Below are 21,781 nucleotides of genomic sequence, written 5' to 3'. Positions count from 1 at the left end.
AAATTGCTCAGTACGATTGTTACACAAAAACTTACCGAATGTCTTCCATATGGCAAGTGTGGTACTAATCCCTCATCCTTGATATCTTTACCCTCACGAAAGACAACGGTTTTGATAACACCTTTGATATGCTCATCTGGCCAAATGCCCAGTAGTATTCGCTGGGGTCTTCCCCGACCCTTGGGCCGCATATCAAGACCACCATCTATGGAGGGTCCCAGCATATTGTGCACCCGATTGGCGTAGAGGACAAATGTCGGATATGGTATGTCATATTTACGTGCAGCTTGTGACAGGGAGAGACCCTCTTTGAGAACGCTAAATATAGCCTCGGCCATTGTCTCCGGACGCCAAGATTTCAATGGTCCCCGTTCACGAAAACGTAAATGATGCATTAGATTTTGATTGGTACTCCAGCACTTCTGCCACATTGATTGCAGCTGATATTGGTAACTATCTGCTGGTGGTTGCGAAAGAGAGGAATGATGAGGAAAGGAGGAAGTGCGAAAGAAATATAAGGAGAGACATAAATGATAAGGGCGAAAATGAAGGAGTTTCATCTGCAATACAAACCTGCTATTGATGAACCAGAACCACCCATCCATGCGTGTGAGTTTTCCAACAGTTTTGCCTGAAATTGAATGAAAAATAGAAAGTGAGATTAACTTTTACCACAAAACGCGGATTTTTTAAATAATATTTTTTAAGGTTCCAAAGACCACAAAACGTGGCTTTTTTAAATAATATTTTTTAAGGTTCCCAAGACCACAAAACGTGGATTTTTTAAATAATATTTTTTAAGGTTCCCAAGACCACAAAACGTGGATTTTTTAAATAATATTTTTTTAAGTTCCCAAGACCACAAAACGTGGATTTTTTTAAATAATATTTTTTAAGGTTCCCAAGACCACAAAACGTGGATTTTTTAAATAATATTTTTTAAGGTTCCCAAGACCACAAAACGTGGATTTTTTAAATAATATTTTTTAAGGTTCCCAAGACCACAAAACGTGGATTTTTTAAATAATATTTTTTAAGGTTCCCAAGACCACAAAACGTGGATTTTTTAAATAATATTTTTTAAGGTTCCCAAGACCACAAAACGTGGATTTTTTAAATAATATTTTTTAAGGTTCCCAAGACCACAAAACGTGGATTTTTTAAATAATATTTTTAAGGTTCCCAAGACCACAAAACGTGGATTTTTTAAATAATATTTTTTAAGGTTCCCAAGACCACAAAACGTGGATTTTTTAAATAATATTTTTAAGGTTCCCAAGACCACAAAACGTGGATTTTTTAAATAATATTTTTTAAGGTTCCCAAGACCACAAAACGTGGATTTTTTAAATAATATTTTTTAAGGTTCCCAAGACCACAAAACGTGGATTTTTTAAATAATATTTTTAAGGTTCCCAAGACCACAAAACGTGGATTTTTTAAATAATATTTTTTAAGGTTCCCAAGACCACAAAACGTGGATTTTTTAAATAATATTTTTAAGGTTCCCAAGACCACAAAACGTGGATTTTTTAAATAATATTTTTAAGGTTCCCAAGACCACAAAACGTGGATTTTTTAAATAATATTTTTTAAGGTTCCCAAGACCACAAAACGTGGATTTTTTAAATAATATTTTTTAAGGTTCCCAAGACCACAAAACGTGGATTTTTTAAATAATATTTTTAAGGTTCCCAAGACCACAAAACGTGGATTTTTTAAATAATATTTTTTAAGGTTCCCAAGACCACAAAACGTGGATTTTTTAAATAATATTTTTAAGGTTCCCAAGACCACAAAACGTGGATTTTTTAAATAATATTTTTAAGGTTCCCAAGACCACAAAACGTGGATTTTTTAAATAATATTTTTTAAGGTTCCCAAGACCACAAAACGTGGATTTTTTAAATAATATTTTTTAAGGTTCCCAAGACCACAAAACGTGGATTTTTTAAATAATATTTTTAAGGTTCCCAAGACCACAAAACGTGGATTTTTTAAATAATATTTTTTAAGGTTCCCAAGACCACAAAACGTGGATTTTTTAAATAATATTTTTTAAGGTTCCCAAGACCACAAAACGTGGATTTTTTAAATAATATTTTTAAGGTTCCCAAGACCACAAAACGTGGATTTTTTAAATAATATTTTTTAAGGTTCCCAAGACCACAAAACGTGGATTTTTTAAATAATATTTTTTAAGGTTCCCAAGACCACAAAACGTGGATTTTTTAAATAATATTTTTAAGGTTCCCAAGACCACAAAACGTGGATTTTTTAAATAATATTTTTTAAGGTTCCCAAGACCACAAAACGTGGATTTTTTAAATAATATTTTTTAAGGTTCCCAAGACCACAAAACGTGGATTTTTTAAATAATATTTTTAAGGTTCCCAAGACCACAAAACGTGGATTTTTTAAATAATATTTTTTAAGGTTCCCAAGACCACAAAACGTGGATTTTTTAAATAATATTTTTTAAGGTTCCCAAGACCACAAAACGTGGATTTTTTAAATAATATTTTTTAAGGTTCCCAAGACCACAAAACGTGGATTTTTTAAATAATATTTTTAAGGTTCCCAAGACCACAAAACGTGGATTTTTTAAATAATATTTTTTAAGGTTCCCAAGACCACAAAACGTGGATTTTTTAAATAATATTTTTAAGGTTCCCAAGACCACAAAACGTGGATTTTTTAAATAATATTTTTAAGGTTCCCAAGACCACAAAACGTGGATTTTTTAAATAATATTTTTTAAGGTTCCCAAGACCACAAAACGTGGATTTTTTAAATAATATTTTTTAAGGTTCCCAAGACCACAAAACGTGGATTTTTTAAATAATATTTTTTAAGGTTCCCAAGACCACAAAACGTGGATTTTTTAAATAATATTTTTAAGGTTCCCAAGACCACAAAACGTGGATTTTTTAAATAATATTTTTTAAGGTTCCCAAGACCACAAAACGTGGATTTTTTAAATAATATTTTTAAGGTTCCCAAGACCACAAAACGTGGATTTTTTAAATAATATTTTTTAAGGTTCCCAAGACCACAAAACGTGGATTTTTTAAATAATATTTTTAAGGTTCCCAAGACCACAAAACGTGGATTTTTTAAATAATATTTTTTAAGGTTCCCAAGACCACAAAACGTGGATTTTTTAAATAATATTTTTTAAGGTTCCCAAGACCACAAAACGTGGATTTTTTAAATAATATTTTTTAAGGTTCCCAAGACCACAAAACGTGGATTTTTTAAATAATATTTTTAAGGTTCCCAAGACCACAAAACGTGGATTTTTTAAATAATATTTTTTAAGGTTCCCAAGACCACAAAACGTGGATTTTTTAAATAATATTTTTTAAGGTTCCCAAGACCACAAAACGTGGATTTTTTAAATAATATTTTTTAAGGTTCCCAAGACCACAAAACGTGGATTTTTTAAATAATATTTTTAAGGTTCCCAAGACCACAAAACGTGGATTTTTTAAATAATATTTTTTAAGGTTCCCAAGACCACAAAACGTGGATTTTTTAAATAATATTTTTTAAGGTTCCCAAGACCACAAAACGTGGATTTTTTAAATAATATTTTTTAAGGTTCCCAAGACCACAAAACGTGGATTTTTTAAATAATATTTTTTAAGGTTCCCAAGACCACAAAACGTGGATTTTTTAAATAATATTTTTTAAGGTTCCCAAGACCACAAAACGTGGATTTTTTAAATAATATTTTTTAAGGTTCCCAAGACCACAAAACGTGGATTTTTTAAATAATATTTTTAAGGTTCCCAAGACCACAAAACGTGGATTTTTTAAATAATATTTTTTAAGGTTCCCAAGACCACAAAACGTGGATTTTTTAAATAATATTTTTAAGGTTCCCAAGACCACAAAACGTGGATTTTTTAAATAATATTTTTTAAGGTTCCCAAGACCACAAAACGTGGATTTTTTAAATAATATTTTTTAAGGTTCCCAAGACCACAAAACGTGGATTTTTTAAATAATATTTTTTAAGGTTCCCAAGACCACAAAACGTGGATTTTTTAAATAATATTTTTTAAGGTTCCCAAGACCACAAAACGTGGATTTTTTAAATAATATTTTTTAAGGTTCCCAAGACCACAAAACGTGGATTTTTTAAATAATATTTTTTAAGGTTCCCAAGACCACAAAACGTGGATTTTTTAAATAATATTTTTTAAGGTTCCCAAGACCACAAAACGTGGATTTTTTAAATAATATTTTTTAAGGTTCCCAAGACCACAAAACGTGGATTTTTTAAATAATATTTTTTAAGGTTCCCAAGACCACAAAACGTGGATTTTTTAAATAATATTTTTTAAGGTTCCCAAGACCACAAAACGTGGATTTTTTAAATAATATTTTTTAAGGTTCCCAAGACCACAAAACGTGGATTTTTTAAATAATATTTTTTAAGGTTCCCAAGACCACAAAACGTGGATTTTTTAAATAATATTTTTTAAGGTTCCCAAGACCACAAAACGTGGATTTTTTAAATAATATTTTTAAGGTTCCCAAGACCACAAAACGTGGATTTTTTAAATAATATTTTTTAAGGTTCCCAAGACCACAAAACGTGGATTTTTTAAATAATATTTTTTAAGGTTCCCAAGACCACAAAACGTGGATTTTTTAAATAATATTTTTTAAGGTTCCCAAGACCACAAAACGTGGATTTTTTAAATAATATTTTTAAGGTTCCCAAGACCACAAAACGTGGATTTTTTAAATAATATTTTTTAAGGTTCCCAAGACCACAAAACGTGGATTTTTTAAATAATATTTTTAAGGTTCCCAAGACCACAAAACGTGGATTTTTTAAATAATATTTTTTAAGGTTCCCAAGACCACAAAACGTGGATTTTTTAAATAATATTTTTTAAGGTTCCCAAGACCACAAAACGTGGATTTTTTAAATAATATTTTTTAAGGTTCCCAAGACCACAAAACGTGGATTTTTTAAATAATATTTTTTAAGGTTCCCAAGACCACAAAACGTGGATTTTTTAAATAATATTTTTAAGGTTCCCAAGACCACAAAACGTGGATTTTTTAAATAATATTTTTTAAGGTTCCCAAGACCACAAAACGTGGATTTTTTAAATAATATTTTTTAAGGTTCCCAAGACCACAAAACGTGGATTTTTTAAATAATATTTTTTAAGGTTCCCAAGACCACAAAACGTGGATTTTTTAAATAATATTTTTTAAGGTTCCCAAGACCACAAAACGTGGATTTTTTAAATAATATTTTTTAAGGTTCCCAAGACCACAAAACGTGGATTTTTTAAATAATATTTTTTAAGGTTCCCAAGACCACAAAACGTGGATTTTTTAAATAATATTTTTTAAGGTTCCCAAGACCACAAAACGTGGATTTTTTAAATAATATTTTTTAAGGTTCCCAAGACCACAAAACGTGGATTTTTTAAATAATATTTTTTAAGGTTCCCAAGACCACAAAACGTGGATTTTTTAAATAATATTTTTTAAGGTTCCCAAGACCACAAAACGTGGATTTTTTAAATAATATTTTTTAAGGTTCCCAAGACCACAAAACGTGGATTTTTTAAATAATATTTTTTAAGGTTCCCAAGACCACAAAACGTGGATTTTTTAAATAATATTTTTTAAGGTTCCCAAGACCACAAAACGTGGATTTTTTAAATAATATTTTTTAAGGTTCCCAAGACCACAAAACGTGGATTTTTTAAATAATATTTTTTAAGGTTCCCAAGACCACAAAACGTGGATTTTTTAAATAATATTTTTTAAGGTTCCCAAGACCACAAAACGTGGATTTTTTAAATAATATTTTTTAAGGTTCCCAAGACCACAAAACGTGGATTTTTTAAATAATATTTTTTAAGGTTCCCAAGACCACAAAACGTGGATTTTTTAAATAATATTTTTTAAGGTTCCCAAGACCACAAAACGTGGATTTTTTAAATAATATTTTTTTAAGGTTCCCAAGACCACAAAACGCGGATTTTTTAAATAATATTTTTTTAAGGTTCCCAAGACCACAAAACGTGGATTTTTTAAATAATATTTTTTAAGGTTCCCAAGACCACAAAACCTGGATTTTTTAAATAATATTTTTAAGGTTCCCAAGACCACAAAACGTGGATTTTTTAAATAATATTTTTTAGGGTTCTATAGACCACAAATCGTGGATTTTTTAAATAATATTTTTTAAGGTTCCCAAGACCACAAAACGCGGATTTTTTAAATAATATTTTTTAGGGTTCCATAGACCACAAATCGTGGATTTTTTAAATAATATTTTTTAAGGTTCCCAAGACCACAGAACGTGGATTTTTTAAATAATATTTTTTAAGGTTCCCAAGACCACAAAACGCGGATTTTTTAAATAATATTTTTTAGGGTTCCATAGACCACAAATCGTGGATTTTTTAAATAATATTTTTTAAGGTTTCTAAGACCACAAAACGTGGTTTTTTTAAGTAATATTTTTAAGGTTCCCAAGACCACAAAACGTGGATTTTTTAAATAATATTTTTTAAGGTTCCCAAGACCACAAAACGTGGATTTTTTAAATAATATTTTTTAAGGTTCCCAAGACCACAAAACGTGGATTTTTTAAATAATATTTTTTAAGGTTCCCAAGACCACAAAACGTGGATTTTTTAAATAATATTTTTTAAGGTTCCCAAGACCACAAAACCTGGATTTTTTAAATAATATTTTTAAGGTTCCCAAGACCACAAAACGTGGATTTTTTAAATAATATTTTTTAGGGTTCCATAGACCACAAATCGTGGATTTTTTAAATAATATATTTTAAGGTTCCCAAGACCACAAAACGCGGATTTTTTAAATAATATTTTTTAGGGTTCCATAGACCACAAATCGTGGATTTTTTAAATAATATTTTTTAAGGTTTCTAAGACCACAAAACGTGTTTTTTTTAAGTAATATTTTTAAGGTTCCCAAGACCACAAAACGTGGATTTTTTAAATAATATTTTTTAAGGTTCCCAAGACCACAAAACGTGGATTTTTTAAATAATATTTTTTAAGGTTCCCAAGACCACAAAACGTGGATTTTTTAAAAAATATTTTTTAAGGTCCCAGAGACCACAAAACGTGGATTTTTTAAGGTTCCAAAGACCACAAAACGTACAATTGGTCTTCCTTGATAATCCTTTTCGGTCTTCTATGAAATGATCTATTATATACCTTTTGGTCTTCTGTCCCATTTTCTTTACCACAATTTTAATATTCCTTATTTCGAATTGCTTAATCAGTTTAAATAAATTCCCGCCATTGAGAACATTCACCCGAACGCTGTTCAGAGTGCAGAGAAATTCATTTGTGATTACCTGTCACATGATTTGTTTAATAATGGCAGGTCATGGCAGGTCTTCTAACTCATGCCGGTCGTGAAATGATTATCGAGATGTCAACTGCATGGGTAGATGATGATGACGGTGAGGGTGGTGGTGGTAAGTTTAAGCATCACCGCACAGTGTTTTTGATTGGAATATAATTAGTACATAACACGTTCTTCAAACCTATGAACCCCATAAGACCAACAACAAACTGTTCCTCCTCCCAACAAATTTTATTAATTTTGCATTTTCCCTTATCACATGCCCAGCGACACTGTGACGAAAACAACGCTTAAAGCTCAACAAAGTCTTCGCCAAACTATGCTGCGTCTTTGTGCATTCGTAAATATGCAGGTGCGACAAGTCAGTGGGTGTATGTGTATGTGTACGTGTGTGTGTGAGTGTCAAACGAATGTCATATTTGTTAATGCGTACATAAGCGTTGCGTTGCTTACCAAGTACAAATACAAAAGTAACAACAACAAAACAACAAGTTTTTGGTAAATTCCAAACAATAAAAAAAGAACGGAACCTGGTTAAGAGACAGCCCAGTGGCCCACAAGCATTAGCGTTATTAGACCGGGTGATTCGCCCGCCAATTGTAATGAGCTCCACATGAAAATGAAACAGGTTAGAGAAGGAGGGAGTACTGTATATTAGAGTTGCGTCGTTCATGAACGAACCGGCTCAAAGGAACGATTCCGTGAAAAGAACGAACGGATCCGTATCCAGCTCATTATTTTATATCGTTCATTTAGATCCCCGATGGACGGGTCATCGCTGCTTACAAAATTAGCAGCATTGGTTTTGCAGTCAAACTCTAAACAAACGCTGCGTTAGCGCAAGCAGCACAAATTTCCGCACAAAACAAACAATGATTCAGAGAGCTACTCTCGCTCAGTAACTCACCTCATTCAGTAGCACATCTCGGTCATATCTTACTTTTGCATCATTCGTTCATCTGGTTCTTTCATATCAAAACCACCACGACTACGTTCAGAAACAAAACCACCCCCATTAGCACACAAACAAGCAAGTAACACAACAGTTGTGTCATTCGTGAACAAACATTTTCAAAAGAACGATTCGGTGAAAAGAACGACGGAGTCATATGCAGCAGAGAACGAACGACTTCAAAAGAAAATAATACAGTCAAACGTATTGTTGAACGAAAAAGAGCCAACGAACGAAGTAAACGACCCGGATCTTTTTGGTGAACGGAATAAAAAAGATCGATCCGCTCAATGAACGAGATTGCCCAACATTACTGTATATTATGATGACGATGAACGCTCGAACACTTGTATACACACATACATACACACACACGTTTATGCACCAAATTGCAAACAATTTCTGGTTCGTATCCACAACAAACACCGAGTATTTCTCATGGTTGTTGTTAATCTAAATAATACATAGAATTGTCAAAAATTTTGAAATGAGAATGGGAATGGGATGGTGAGCGGAGACTAAAGGGATGCCAGTTTCGATATGAAGGGGAAAAAGAAAATTGTTGGTAGTTTAAGTGCGAGACATTGTGTTCTTCTATAAGAAAAAGACTTTGTAATCTTCTAGAAGAAGACTTCTTCTTGTGGCCCTCAATAAGAAGAAAACCTTTTGTCTTGTATAAGAAGAAGGCCTTGCTGCCTTCTATAAAAAATTAGTTTATATGGTGTTCTATAGGAAAACCTTCTGGTCTTCTACACGAAGAAGAACTCTAAAAGTAGAAGACCATGAGGTATTCTACGAGGAGGAGATCTTGTGGTCTTTTTTGAGAAGAAGACCTCGCCGTCTTCTATAAGACGAAGAAGAAGGCCTTTTGGTCTTCTAGAAGAAGACCTTTTGGTCTTCTAGAAGAAGACGTTGTGATCTTTAATCCCATGGCAGCGGGTTCTCTCGTACCGGATTGATCCGGAACCACAGAACATCAGTGTTCTGGCCAGCGGCTGCATCCTCAATGTACATATGTTTGTATTTGTTTCGTTTTTCTGTGTTGGGAGCAGCATATCCCGGACCAATATATTTGTGCTCGGTTTGTCACTTCCCATTTTCACCTATATATGTATGTACATTGTACATCCTTCAGTGAAATACAATAGATGTCAGGAGTTGGTGCATCTAAGGGGTTGCTCTGGACTTTTCCACGTGAGGTAATACGACATGGACTATGTTGCTGCATGCTGCTTGAACACAGTCCCCAGTAAGTCGTCGTCAGATTACGAAACTCCTCCGTAGTAATTTCGACAGCAACCGCCCACGCAGCATTTTACACCAGGCGTTGCTGTCCCAATCCCAGAAAATGCATCCTTTTTGCATTTAATTTCAATGGATTCCGAGTTAAGATCGAGGAAATAGTGGACTTCAAGAGTCGGAAGAATATCAAGGTCGCGGCGGTGCAAGAAACCGAGCTCAAGAACAACTGCAGCTAAGGAAGGATCGCACCAGAATTGGATGTGGGGCATTCGCTTTACTATTGCACCAGTCTATTCAATACAGACCTATCTCGCTTGAGCCTGTGTCTGGAATGTTTTGGGGCAGCAGTCAGGTGTGGAACTGGCGAAATAGAGTTTCTGAACGTATACATCCCGCCGATAAATAGCTGTATCTCAGGTTACGAGCCTGACATTAGCCCGCTTTTGAAAGTCATAATCGTCTGGTCCTGGGGGACTTAGATGCGGGAGCTGATACTGGAAGTTAACAGGATGGTCGGCGAACATGAGCGGAACAAGTGGTTAAATCATCTGAAGAGTTGCAACATTGGAGCCGGTATAAGCGAATTGTGGGCAACGGTTAAGTCACTCTCGAACCCTGGAAGAAGGGAAGATAGGACCTCTGTCGCGTTCGGCGACGTTACGTTGACACCACAGTTTACAATGGATGATGTTGCGAAAGCCATCAGGAACGCTAAATCATCCAAATCATTGGGCCCTGATAGAATCTTCATGGTAAAGCTAAAGCGCCGGGAGTGGAGTACATATCTCACTAAAGTTCACAACTTGTCGCTAGCCGCCCTCATTGTTCCCGAAGTCTGGAAAATGGGCAGGGTGTTCCAGCTACAGAAGCCAGGCAAGGATGACAGCAAAAGTGAATCGTACAGGCCGATTTCGCCGTTGGTTGTCGTCCGTAGGAAAGAACCTTGAGGCCTTAAGGCCTCGACACATAAGAAGCATGGCATTCATGCTGAAGTCACATCTGATATAAGATTAAAGACCAAGTTCGACCTAATAAAAATATTTCAGAATAACATTTGAATTAGGCCGAACTTGGTCCTTTACCAGATATGACTTAAGCAAGAATGCTATGCTTCTTATGTGTCGAGGCCTTTAGTCCGCCCCAGTATCAGAAATAGCTATCCAACAGCATGGATTCCGTAAGCAGTACAGCATGACAGCAGGGCTGCACGCCATCTCCACATATATTTGTCTAGGACTCAACCGGAGTCCGCCGTGTGAAGGAATAGTGATGCTGGCGCTTGATTTATCAAAAGTCTTTGATACAGCCAGGTACTCAACATGTAGGGACGCCAGTCGTACGTCGAATTCAGGCACAGGAAGTCCAAACCCCGTAGAGTGTAACAGGTAGTTCCTCAAGGTGGGGTGATGTATCCGCAACTGTTTAACCTCTACTGTATTCCGCCCCATCCTGACGGCATCGAACTTACGGCATCGAAATCGTAACGTATGGGGACGATTGAACGATCATGGCGTCAGGTAACTTCCCCAATTACATTTGTTCCACGCAAGGAATATGCAGATTTCCGCCACAATATCGACAGACACTCTGTTCATGACATGGACGGCTCAGTTTGGAAGAGAGTTGAATGTCGAGGTCGACGGTAGCAGAATTCCGGCCACAATCTGTCCCAAAATTCTAGGGGTCACATTCGACACTTCGTTCAAGACATGCGCGAACGCCACAGTTATCTGCGACCAACTGAAAAGTAGGAACAAGATCCTCAAGTCCCTAGCCGGCAGCACTTGGGGTGCAGATAAAGAAATCTTGTTGATCACGTATAATGCGATAGGTCGGCCTGTGGTAAGCTATGCGGCCCAGTTTGGTCCCCGGGTTTATGTGATACGAATTGGAAAAAGATACAAACCTGTCAGAATGCCGCACTTAGAACAGCAACAGAGTGCCTCCTCAAGTCTTCAGTGGACCATCTACATGAGGAGGCAAAGATACTTCCAGTACAGCAACACAATGGCATGCCTTCGTTGCAGCACTTGGACGGGTGTTACCGTGAGAGCCATACCAATCACCATCTGGTGGGTAGGCCCAACACATTCCGGCACATCAGAAGGGATATCCAAGCTTTAGTGGGAGAGGTCCAACGATACAGGAGATAACCCCTAGATCAAAAGGCATATCAAGCAGGTTTAAATAACATTCACACGGACGCTGTTCACGGTGGTCTTGAAACAATTTTAAATGGAAGGTGCTTACACCTCGGAAGTTTTTGCGGATTCTGAAACTACAATGTTTATAGATGAGAACAATCAAAAAACAAAAAAATCGCCGGAGCGCTTTTTAAATAAATCGCGATTTAAGTTTACATTTTTAGGGGTTGTTTAGGTCTTCGCGATTTTGCTTAGAAACCGAATTTCCTATCAAAATCGGACTAAAACAAATGTTGTAGCTATGAAAATTCTCTACAAGATTGACCGTTAAGATATTCTCGTAGGTTTTACCGTTTTTGAGATATAGAAGTTCAAATTGGGACAATTCAAATTAAATTCAATTCTGTATCACGCCCTTATAAAACAATGTCATGTAGGGTGCGCCTTAACTAACTTTTGATGAAAACCGCTTACACAGGGAAGTCTTTGTGAATTCTGAATCAGCAGCGTTCGTAGATAAGAAAAATCCAAAAAAAAAAGAAAAAATCGCTGTAGGGATTTTTAAATAAATCGCGGTCAAAATTCACATTTTTAGGAGTTTTGCTAAAGAAAATGTTGTAGCTGTGAAAATTCTCTAGAGGATTGACGTTTATCATTTGTTCCCAACATGTACCATTTTTGTGATAAAGATGCTCAGTTTACATTTTTAGGTTTTCTTGTTAGGGTTTCGCGAATTTGCCTGAATACGGTAAGTCTTATCGACATGTGACCTGAGAAAATCTTAAAGCTGTGAAAATTCTCTGCAAGACTGGCTTAAGTAACTTATCCTAAGTTGTAACATTTTTTAGATATATAAGTTTAAGTTGGGAATTTGCAGTCATGACATTGTTTTATAAGGGGGCGATACAGAATTTAATTGAATTTGAATTGTCCCAATTTGAACTTATATATCTCAAAAACGGTAAAACCGACGAGAATATCATAAAGGTCAATCTTGTAGAGAATTTTCATAGCTACAACATTTGTTTTAGTCCCATTTTGATAGGAAATGCGGTTTCTAAGCAAAATCGCGAAAACCTAAACAACCCCTAAAAATGTCAACTTAAATCGCGATTTATTTAAAAAGCGCTCCGGCGATTTTTTTTTGTTTTTTGATTGTTCTCATCTATAAACATAGTAGTTTCAGAATCCGCAAAAACTTCCGAGGTGTAAGCACCTTCCATTTAAAATTGTTTCAAGAGCACCGTGTGTTGCTAAGGCCATAAGCAAATGTAGTGTGAATAAAGTCCTCGGAGTACATGCCCCCGTCTATCGCAGCTGAGGAGCGTCAGTTGCCACGACAAACCATAGTAGTTTTGGCTCAACTACGCTCGGTGTATTGCGAATTATTGGGCGAATATCGATCGCGCCCGCAGTGTACCTTTTCAACTGCCCCGCCAAGCCTACTCATCTAACTCCAGTGGATTTGTGGTTACAACCCATCGAAGCAGCCACATTCCTGGAACTGGGTATAAACCCACAAACGTACAATAATAAACACTGTTACAACAACAACAACCTAGAGGTCTTCTACCAGAAGAATACCTTGTGGTCTGCTAGAAGAAGAAGATCTTTTGGTATTTTATGAGAAGCAAACCTTGTGATTTTCTGGAAGAAGAAGTCCTTGTGGTTTTCTAGAAGAAGAAGTGGTCTTCTAGAACAAGAAGACCTTGTGGTGTTCTAGAAGAAGACCTAGTGGTCGGCTAGAAGAAGAAGACTTGTGGTCCTCTTGAAGTTGACTTGTGGTCTTCTAAAAAAGAAGATCTTGTGGTCTTTTATAAGAAGAAAACCTTGTGATTTTCTGGAAGAAAAGACCTTGTGGTTTCTGGAAAGAGAAGATCTAGTCGAAGCAAATGACTTGTGGTCTACTAGAACAAGAAGGCCTTGCGGTGTTCTAGAATAAGAAGACCTAGTGGTGTTCTGGAAGAAGACTTGTGGTCTTCTGAAAAAAGAAGTCCTTGTGGTATTCTGGAAGAAAAAGACCTTGTGGTGTTCTAGAAGAAAAGTTGTGGTCTTCTGGAAAAAGAAGACCTTGTGGTCTTCTAGAACAAGAAGACCTTGTGGTGTTCTAGAAGAAGAAGACCTAGTGGTGTTCTGAAAGAAGACTTGTGGTCTTCTGAAAAAAGAAGTCCTTGTGGTCTTCTGGAAGAAAAAGACCTTGTGGCGTTCTAGAAGAAAAGTTGTGGTCTTCTGGAAAAAGAAGACCTTGTGGTCTTCTAGAACAAGAAGGCATTATGGTGTTCTAGAAGAAGAAGACCTAGTGGTGTTCTGGAAGAAGACTTGTGATACTAAAAGAAGAAGACTTGTGGTCTTCTGGAAGAAGAAGATCTTGTGGTCTTTCACAAGAAGAAAACTTTGTGATTTTCTGGAAGAAGATACCTTGTGATTTCTGGAAAGAGAAGACCTAGTCGAAGAAAATGACTTTTGGTCTTCTAGAACAAGAAGACCTAGTGGTGTTCTGGAAGAAGACTTGTGGTCTTCTAAAAGAAGAATATCTTGTGGTCTTTTATAAGAAGAAAACCTTGTGATTTTCTGGAAGAAGACCTTGATGTTTCTGGAAAGAGAAGACCTTGTGGTCTTCTAGAAGAAGAAGAATTAGGGGTGTCCTAGAAGAAGACTTGTGGTCTTCAAAAAGAAGAAGACTTGTGGTCTTCTAAAAGAAGGAGACTTTGTGTTCTTCTAGAAAATTAATACCTTATACAAGAAGAAGACCTTGTGTTCTTCTGGAAAAAAAGACGTTGTGGATTTCTGGAACAAGAAGACCTTGTGGTCTTCCCGAAGAAGGCTTATGGTCTTCTGCGAGTAGAAAACTTGTGGCCTTCTAAAAGAAGAAGACCTTAAGACCTTCAAGAAGAAGAAAACACTGCGTTCTTCTATAATAAGAAGACCTTATGGTTTTCTGGAAGAAGAACACCTTGTTGTCTTCTAGAAGAAGACTTGCGGTCTTTTTCTACAAAATCACAAGCTCTTCTTTTTTTTGAAGGTCACAATGTATTATTTTAAAAGAAGAAGAGTTTGTGATTTTCTAGAAAAAGAATACCTTGTGGTGTTTTAGAAGAAGAAGACCTGTCGGTCTTCTTGAAGAAGAAAACTATGTGATCTCTTAGAAGAAAAAGTCCTTGTGGTCCTCTATAAGAAGCAGACCTTTTGTTCTTTTATAAGAAGACATTTTGGTCTTCTATATGAGGAAGTTCTGGTTTTGTCTATAAAAAGAAAATTGTGTCATCTTTTATACACTCAGACTTTAGGCTAGAGATGGAATATACACTTTGATACGACCAAAAATGTGCTTCATCAAAATAGCGGTTATAGACCTCAAGTATGTTTAGACGAAATAGGTTTCAGACAATTTGGAGTCGATTTAGCCATGTCCATCCGTCTGTCTGGCTGGTGCGCACGATAACTCTAGAATGGATCAACCGATACGAACCAAATTTTGGGTATCGTAATATTTTGTCCAAATTTAGTTTTAGGTCGAAGATGGCCCATATCGATCTACTTCTTCGGGTACCTCCCCCACAAAAGTTCAAAAATTGTCTGTAAAATAGTGTGAAAGATAACTCTCGAAGGAAAAAATCGATTTAGTCCAAACTTTGCACATCGTATTATTTCATCCAGATATATATCGGTCCACTCCCACAAAAAATTCGGATAAAGTGAAGATTAAGAGCTCCTCTCGGATCGTTTTGAAAATTGTTTCAGAAGGTTGTCCTTGCTGCTTCCTTTACGACGTACAATTTTTTTCTTGCGCAAGTCCATACTTCCTGAGATATTGGCCTAAAAGCTCCAAGAAACCCTTACGGCACCAACCAAAATGGCAAATCCGCAAGATAGTTGTCGCAGGGAGTTTCTGATTGGTGCAGACTTTGCACATCATATTATTTCATCCAGTCATACGTCAGGTTGGAATATGAATTATATCGGCCCACTTTTTCGGGTACCTCCCACACAAAATTCGGAAAAAGTGAACTTTAAGAGCTCCTCTCGCATTGTTTTGATTATTTTTAGTAGGTTGTTCTGGCCACAAAAGTTCAACATGGACTATATCGGTCCGCTCCTTCGTGTACCTCCCACACAAAATTCAGATGAAGTGAATTTTAAGAGCACCTCTCGGATCGTTTTAAAATTTTTTTTTCAGTAGGTTATCCTTACGGCTTCCTTTACGACGGTACAACTTTTTTGCGCAAGTCCATACTTCCTGCGATATTGGCCTAAAACCTACAAGAAAACCCTGCACCAACCAAAATGGTAAATCCGCATGATAATTCTCGGAGGCAGTTCATCCAGTCATGCGTCAGGCTGGAATATGGACTATATCGGTCCACTCCTTCGGGTACCTCCCACACAAAATTCGGAAAAAGTGAAGTTTAAGAGCTCCTCTCGCATTGTTTTGATTATTTGTTCAGTAGATTGTTCTAGCGGTCTCATTTCCAACTGTACAATGTTTTTCCGGAGTAAGCCAATACTTCCTAAGATAATGGCCCAAAAGCTCCAAAACCCTGCCGGCACATACTACACATGTCAATGATTTGGTATAGCCCCACCTTAAGGTACCTACAGATTTTAAAGCAAACTCGTGATACAAAATCAATATATTTTATATCCGGCATAATTATTGTATTTGGTTTGGTTTTGTTGTTGTTTTTTGGTCAATGGCTGGGGGTATTTCTTACTTGTTTTCTTCTATAAGAAGAAGATTTCATGGTCTCGCATTAGAAGAAGACCTTGTGGTCTTCTCTAGGAAGACATTATGGTATTCTTTAAGAAGACAAGAAGACCTTTTGGCATCTCTACAATAGGGAGTCTAATCCAACACATCTCGCAGTTGTTTGAAACACACATATCCATACATACATACATACATACATACATACATACATATATACTCAAACATCTGTGTGACATTTGTTTGTGACATTCAATTTCGGCGAGATGATGTGAGGTGGTCGTCGGTTGATTTTATTCAAGTTGTGGGGTGTGACAGTGCATATTTAAGGACTCTTGCAGACAAAACACCCACGCACGCACCTACACTTCCACAATGTTTGTTGGTATTTGCTGGTTTTGTAGCTGCTGTTGGTCACATTTTTGTTGTTATTCACATATGCAATGGTGGACCATTTAGTTATTTGGGTCCCATCGCTAGCTAGATGATTCGTCATCATCATCAGCAGCAACGTTTGGCGTTCGCCTTTGTGTGTCTATACGTCTGTCCGTCCGTCGATTCATGTGTCGTGTGCATAATTTCGATAATTAGTGAAATACTTTTCTCTAATGGCCACAAAAGAGAAACATTCGTACTGTCAAATATGCATTTAAATGTAAAAGTTGTACCCCCGGCCTATGCAAGTTCAACTAAAGCACACGCACACACACACACACTTATGTACATGAGGAGACACACATCTAATTCCATAAAAGGGCCACTCAACTCGTTGTTGCTGGACAAAGTTCAAGTGAACTTTTCCACATGTAACTATTTGATTTATACCTTTATGTACATCAATGCGAGAAACTCTATTAGTATATAACATATATCAACTTAAGACACACACTTGTGTGTGAGGGTGTGTGTGTGTGTCTTCTTTTATATATTGCCAACAAGAAGAATTCACCAAGCAACCAAGCGCTGCCCGCCATTGCATTCATATTTCAAATGTTATAATCTGTAGAAAATTTAATTATATTTCATTATATCCCGTATGATTTTCAGCGATTGTTGGTGTATGTATGTATGTGTGTGCATGTGGGGGTGTATGACATGTACATAGCCATCTGAGGAACCGTATGTATATACTTGTAATTTGGACTTTTAAGCAATTCACAATTTACCATAAAGTCTCTAATTCTGGTGGCAATGGCGGCAATGGCATGACCGACAGTGCACCACTGCTCCCTAGGCCACCCTTACCTTTGGCGCGTCTTAAGGATTTAATAATTTGCTTCGCTTTTCTCTTAGCAATATTAAGTGATTATCCTTTAAGTTGAAGACTTTATGGTGTTGTAAGGATGCCACTTTGAAAAGAATATATAATTTTGTATGTTTGTATGCATTTGGCGGAAATGATACGTAATTTGTAAAGGTCTTTCAAATGTTTTGTCTGTTGGATTTGAGCCATTGAAGACCTTCATGTTGCATGTCGGTTGGTGATAAAAAACAAATGTATTATTTTGTATTGCAATAACAATGAATAAAATAAAATTACTTAAAAAGAGAATAAGAACAATCTGATAGTTGCTGTCTTCGTGTAGAGCAATTACTCTTCTACGGAAGGCCTACTTTTTTTCATTTGTCCTTTGTAAGAAGACTTAGGGTTCCTCTATACAAAGAACTGTTGGTGTTCTATAAGAAAATGTATTCGATCTTTTATATTGACTTATTGGTTTTTTTAAAGTAGTAGTCTCTTATAAGAACCAACCAACCTATTGGTCTTCTATTAAAAAGGCGTAATATCCACCCATGGAAATTGGAAAATTTTGGAACGATTCGGCTGATCCGTTCGAGAACTATCGTGCACTCCAGCCACTACACATTGTCCCATAGGACAATTTTCTCAGGAAGTATAGACTGACCTCTGAAAAAACTTATATTGTCGTAATGGAGGCAGCGAATACAAATTGTTACAAAAAGAAGCAAAACGATTCGAGAGCAGGCCTTAAACTGCACTTTTCCTAAATTTTGTGTGGGAGTTAGTAGAAGGAGTGGTCCTTTATAGTCCATATTTAAACCTGATCTATGTCCCGTAGAGATATTACGATATGAAAAGTATGGACCAAATCGTTTTCTGCCATTTTAGCTAAAAGTTTTGAACTTTTCTGTGGGAGGTACCTGAAGGAGTGGACTGATATGGTCTATCTTCAAACATAAACTAAGTTTGGACAAAATATTATTAACGACAAATTTTGCACCAAATAGGTTCATCCGTTTGAGAGTTATCGTGCACTCCAGCCAGCAAGACAGACGTTAACGGATTTCGTCCAAACATATTTGGGGTCTAAAACCATTATTTCGATGAGGCACATTTTGCCCGTGTAAACGTGTATATACCCTCTTTAGCATAATTGCTGAGGATATAAAAACGGCAACTAATCGCCTAAGATGGCGATGCTTTATGGAAGTCCTATGCTACCAAGAGGAGTAACAAGAAAAAATGTTTTTCGTGGGCAAGTTCATGCTTTCAGAAATACTGGTACAAAAAATCCGAGGGTGGCCAACAAAAATGGCTGGCAATGCTACGGCTGGGAGTTCTTCGACACCGTATTGACCCGAAACCTCACTACATATATCTCTATTTGTATCTTTTTGCTCTGTTGGGAGAAGCATATTCCGGATTGCGTGATCCGGATTATTTAGGTCCATGTCGGTACGGAGGAACATCCAGGACCATTTTGGGTGTGTTCGGTTTGTCACATCTGCCCACAACGCACCCAAACTTCACTGAGATGCAATAGTTGTCGGCAGTGGGTGCATCTGAGAGGTTGATCTGGACTAGTCCATGTGACGGACTACGAGAGGGACTATGTTACTGCATGTGAGGCTCCCCAACAGTTCCCCCAAAAGTAAACGCACATCCAGCACTTAACACCAGTCGTTGCTATTCCAATCCCTTGAAATGCATTTTTTTGCAATTTAATTGCAAAGGAAACCGAGGTAAGATCAAGGAAATAGTTTGGGAAACCAAACTAAATATTAACTGCAGCTTAGTGAGGATTACAACGTACTGAGCTTTCCTTTATACCATTCTGTTCAATACAGATCTATCTCGCTTGAGGGTACTATGGAAGTAACAGTGAGCTGCGGATCTAGCGAGGTAGTGTTGCTTAACGCATACACCCGCCGATTGATGCGTGTACTCCAGGCCATAAACGACTTGATAGGTCATAAACGACTTCTCTTAGAATACTTTAATGCTCATAATGAATTGTGGCATTTGGCCCTAGGGGGTAGCAGTGGCTGAGAATTTTGATAGCTTTAAGTTTTGCACGGGAAATGAGGATGCCCGTACTAGAATTAGCGAAATGTGTCACAGTTCCATAGTTTACCTACCCTAACAAATGGCTTCGTTTTTCTCTTGCGTCCGATTGGTCTTAGGGTACTTTCATGCACATCATAAGTTGTGGCATTCGGTCTTAGTAATGACCAGACGGCTATAGCGCAGGCTGAACATTTTGATAGCTCTATGTTTTGCAAGGGCAATGAGTACCATCGTGTCACCTGATCTTACAAATGGCTTCACCCATCAACCAGTCGTTTCACTTGGGTCCGACCACCTCTGAACGACACAATCATGGTAAAGCTAATTGACCTGGTTTCAGAGAGTTCAATAATCACCGTTTTAGAAAACTTCCACAACGCTTCTCATGTTCGGGTAGCGGAAGGAATGTTCCGGGATATCATCACAACTGCCGCAGCCGCTCTCTATATAACTGCTGATCGAATAGTGTGATACGCTTCATCGAGCCAACGCTAGTGATCCCAGAGTGACCCAAGTTAACAGATTGGTCGCTGAGCGCATGTGGCTAGATCATCTAAAGAGTTGCAACATTTGATGCGGAATCAGTGAATAATGGGCAACGGTTATGTCACTTTCGAACTCTGAAAGGTCAAATTTCTTAAGTACCCCGGGAGTGGCAAGGCGAAGAGAAGAGTACTACTTCTGATTAGATATTTTCCTGTTGTGTAGGAACCGTTAGAACTTACAATGAATGCTGTTGCAAATGTCATTAGAAACGCTAAATCATCCAAAGCGTTAGTTGAGTGTTTCACTAAAGCTCTCCACCTGTCGCTAGTCACCCACATTGTGTCGAAGTCTGGAAAATGGGAAGTGTGGTTAGGTGGTACTGGAGTCAGGCAATGGTGCCAGCAAAGAAGAATCGTACAGACCGATTTTGCTTTTGTCACCCTAGAGGGTCTTGAAGCTAGCGTAATATTCCACAGCATGTTTATGTAGTGCATGAGTCCTGAGATGTAGGAACGTGGACCCCAGCCCGCAACTCTTGGCGGGCAGACATATAAACTTTGTTGATAACATGTAACGTGATAGGTCCGTCTGTGATAAGCTATGCGGCGCAACGCAATGTTACAATGTACATACACATCAGAACCCCGCTTTAAAAACAGCAACATGCTACCTTCTCATGTCATCAGTAGAGGATCTGCATTAGCAAACGAACATTTTTCCAGTAGGGCAACACAATGGCATACTCTCGTTGCAGTATATGAGCGAGTGATGTTGCCGTGCGAGTCATCCTAATCACCGTATGGTGACCTGGGTTGGTCTTCTCTACCCAGGCATGTCAGGACGAATCTTCATGGAATCTAAAGGGAGGTACAAAGTTACGAGAAAGATGCCCTAGATTAGCAAGCAAGTTCATTTAGCATTCGCATTGTGAGATCGTGAATTTTATGAGTCGACGAAATATAATGTTCGCGGCGATTCAGGAAACGAAGCAGTCTTCGGAGTTGTGATGGATACAATGTTCTGGGCCTGAATCGTACGAGAAGTGGAGGTGGTGGTCATGAATTCCTACTGCACCAGTCTGTCCAATACAGACCTGTCTCACCTGAGCTAGACTCTAGGGACCCATATTTGGATTGAATGGGGGTTGTGGTGCGGTGTGGAACCGCCGAGATAGAACTGCTGAATGTGTATATCCCGCCGATTAATAGCTGTACCCCGCGTTTTTCACCTAACATCAGACCTCTGTTGAGAGGTGATAACCGTGGATTTCAATGCACATCATGAACTATGGCTCCACATTCTGCACTGCGAACGAGGGCGCACCCACCAGGGTTAGAGGGGAGTACCATAGTTCGCCTGACGAATGACGTGACTTGGCAACCCGCAATTTCCCTTGGGTCGGATCATCTCCCAATTCTCATCGCCATCATTGGACAACCGACTTCATAACCTCTGAACGCCCTACTTTCATCAACCATGGGAAAGCTTATTCCATGGTTTCAGGGAGTTCACTAACCAACGCTTCAGAGAACTGTCCAATCCCTCTGATGTTAGGG

The 21,781-nt window shown here is 37.4% G+C and overlaps 1 protein-coding gene across 3 annotated transcripts in view; it reads right to left on the bottom strand.

Annotated features, from left to right (window-relative positions):
* Positions 1-21,781, bottom strand: part of bab1 (bric a brac 1) — a 319,917-nt gene that overhangs the window by 3,129 nt on the left and 295,007 nt on the right. For 2 of the 3 annotated variants that reach the window (XM_073981811.1, XM_073981809.1), the window contains exons 2-3: positions 574-631; positions 36-460 (exon numbers count right to left, since the gene is read on the bottom strand). In XM_073981811.1, the coding sequence (XP_073837912.1) occupies positions 36-460; positions 574-631 (483 nt within the window). The remainder of the gene's footprint in view (positions 1-35; positions 461-573; positions 632-21,781) is intronic. The other variant, XM_073981810.1, reaches the window with a different exon arrangement.

This window comes from Musca autumnalis, unplaced genomic scaffold, assembly GCF_047663935.1.
Source record: "Musca autumnalis isolate F117 unplaced genomic scaffold, ASM4766393v1 scaffold_4, whole genome shotgun sequence".
Lineage (NCBI taxonomy): Eukaryota > Metazoa > Arthropoda > Insecta > Diptera > Muscidae > Musca > Musca autumnalis.
The sequence above is the reverse complement of the archived record's forward strand: the minus strand, read 5'-3'. Positions and strand labels throughout refer to the sequence as shown.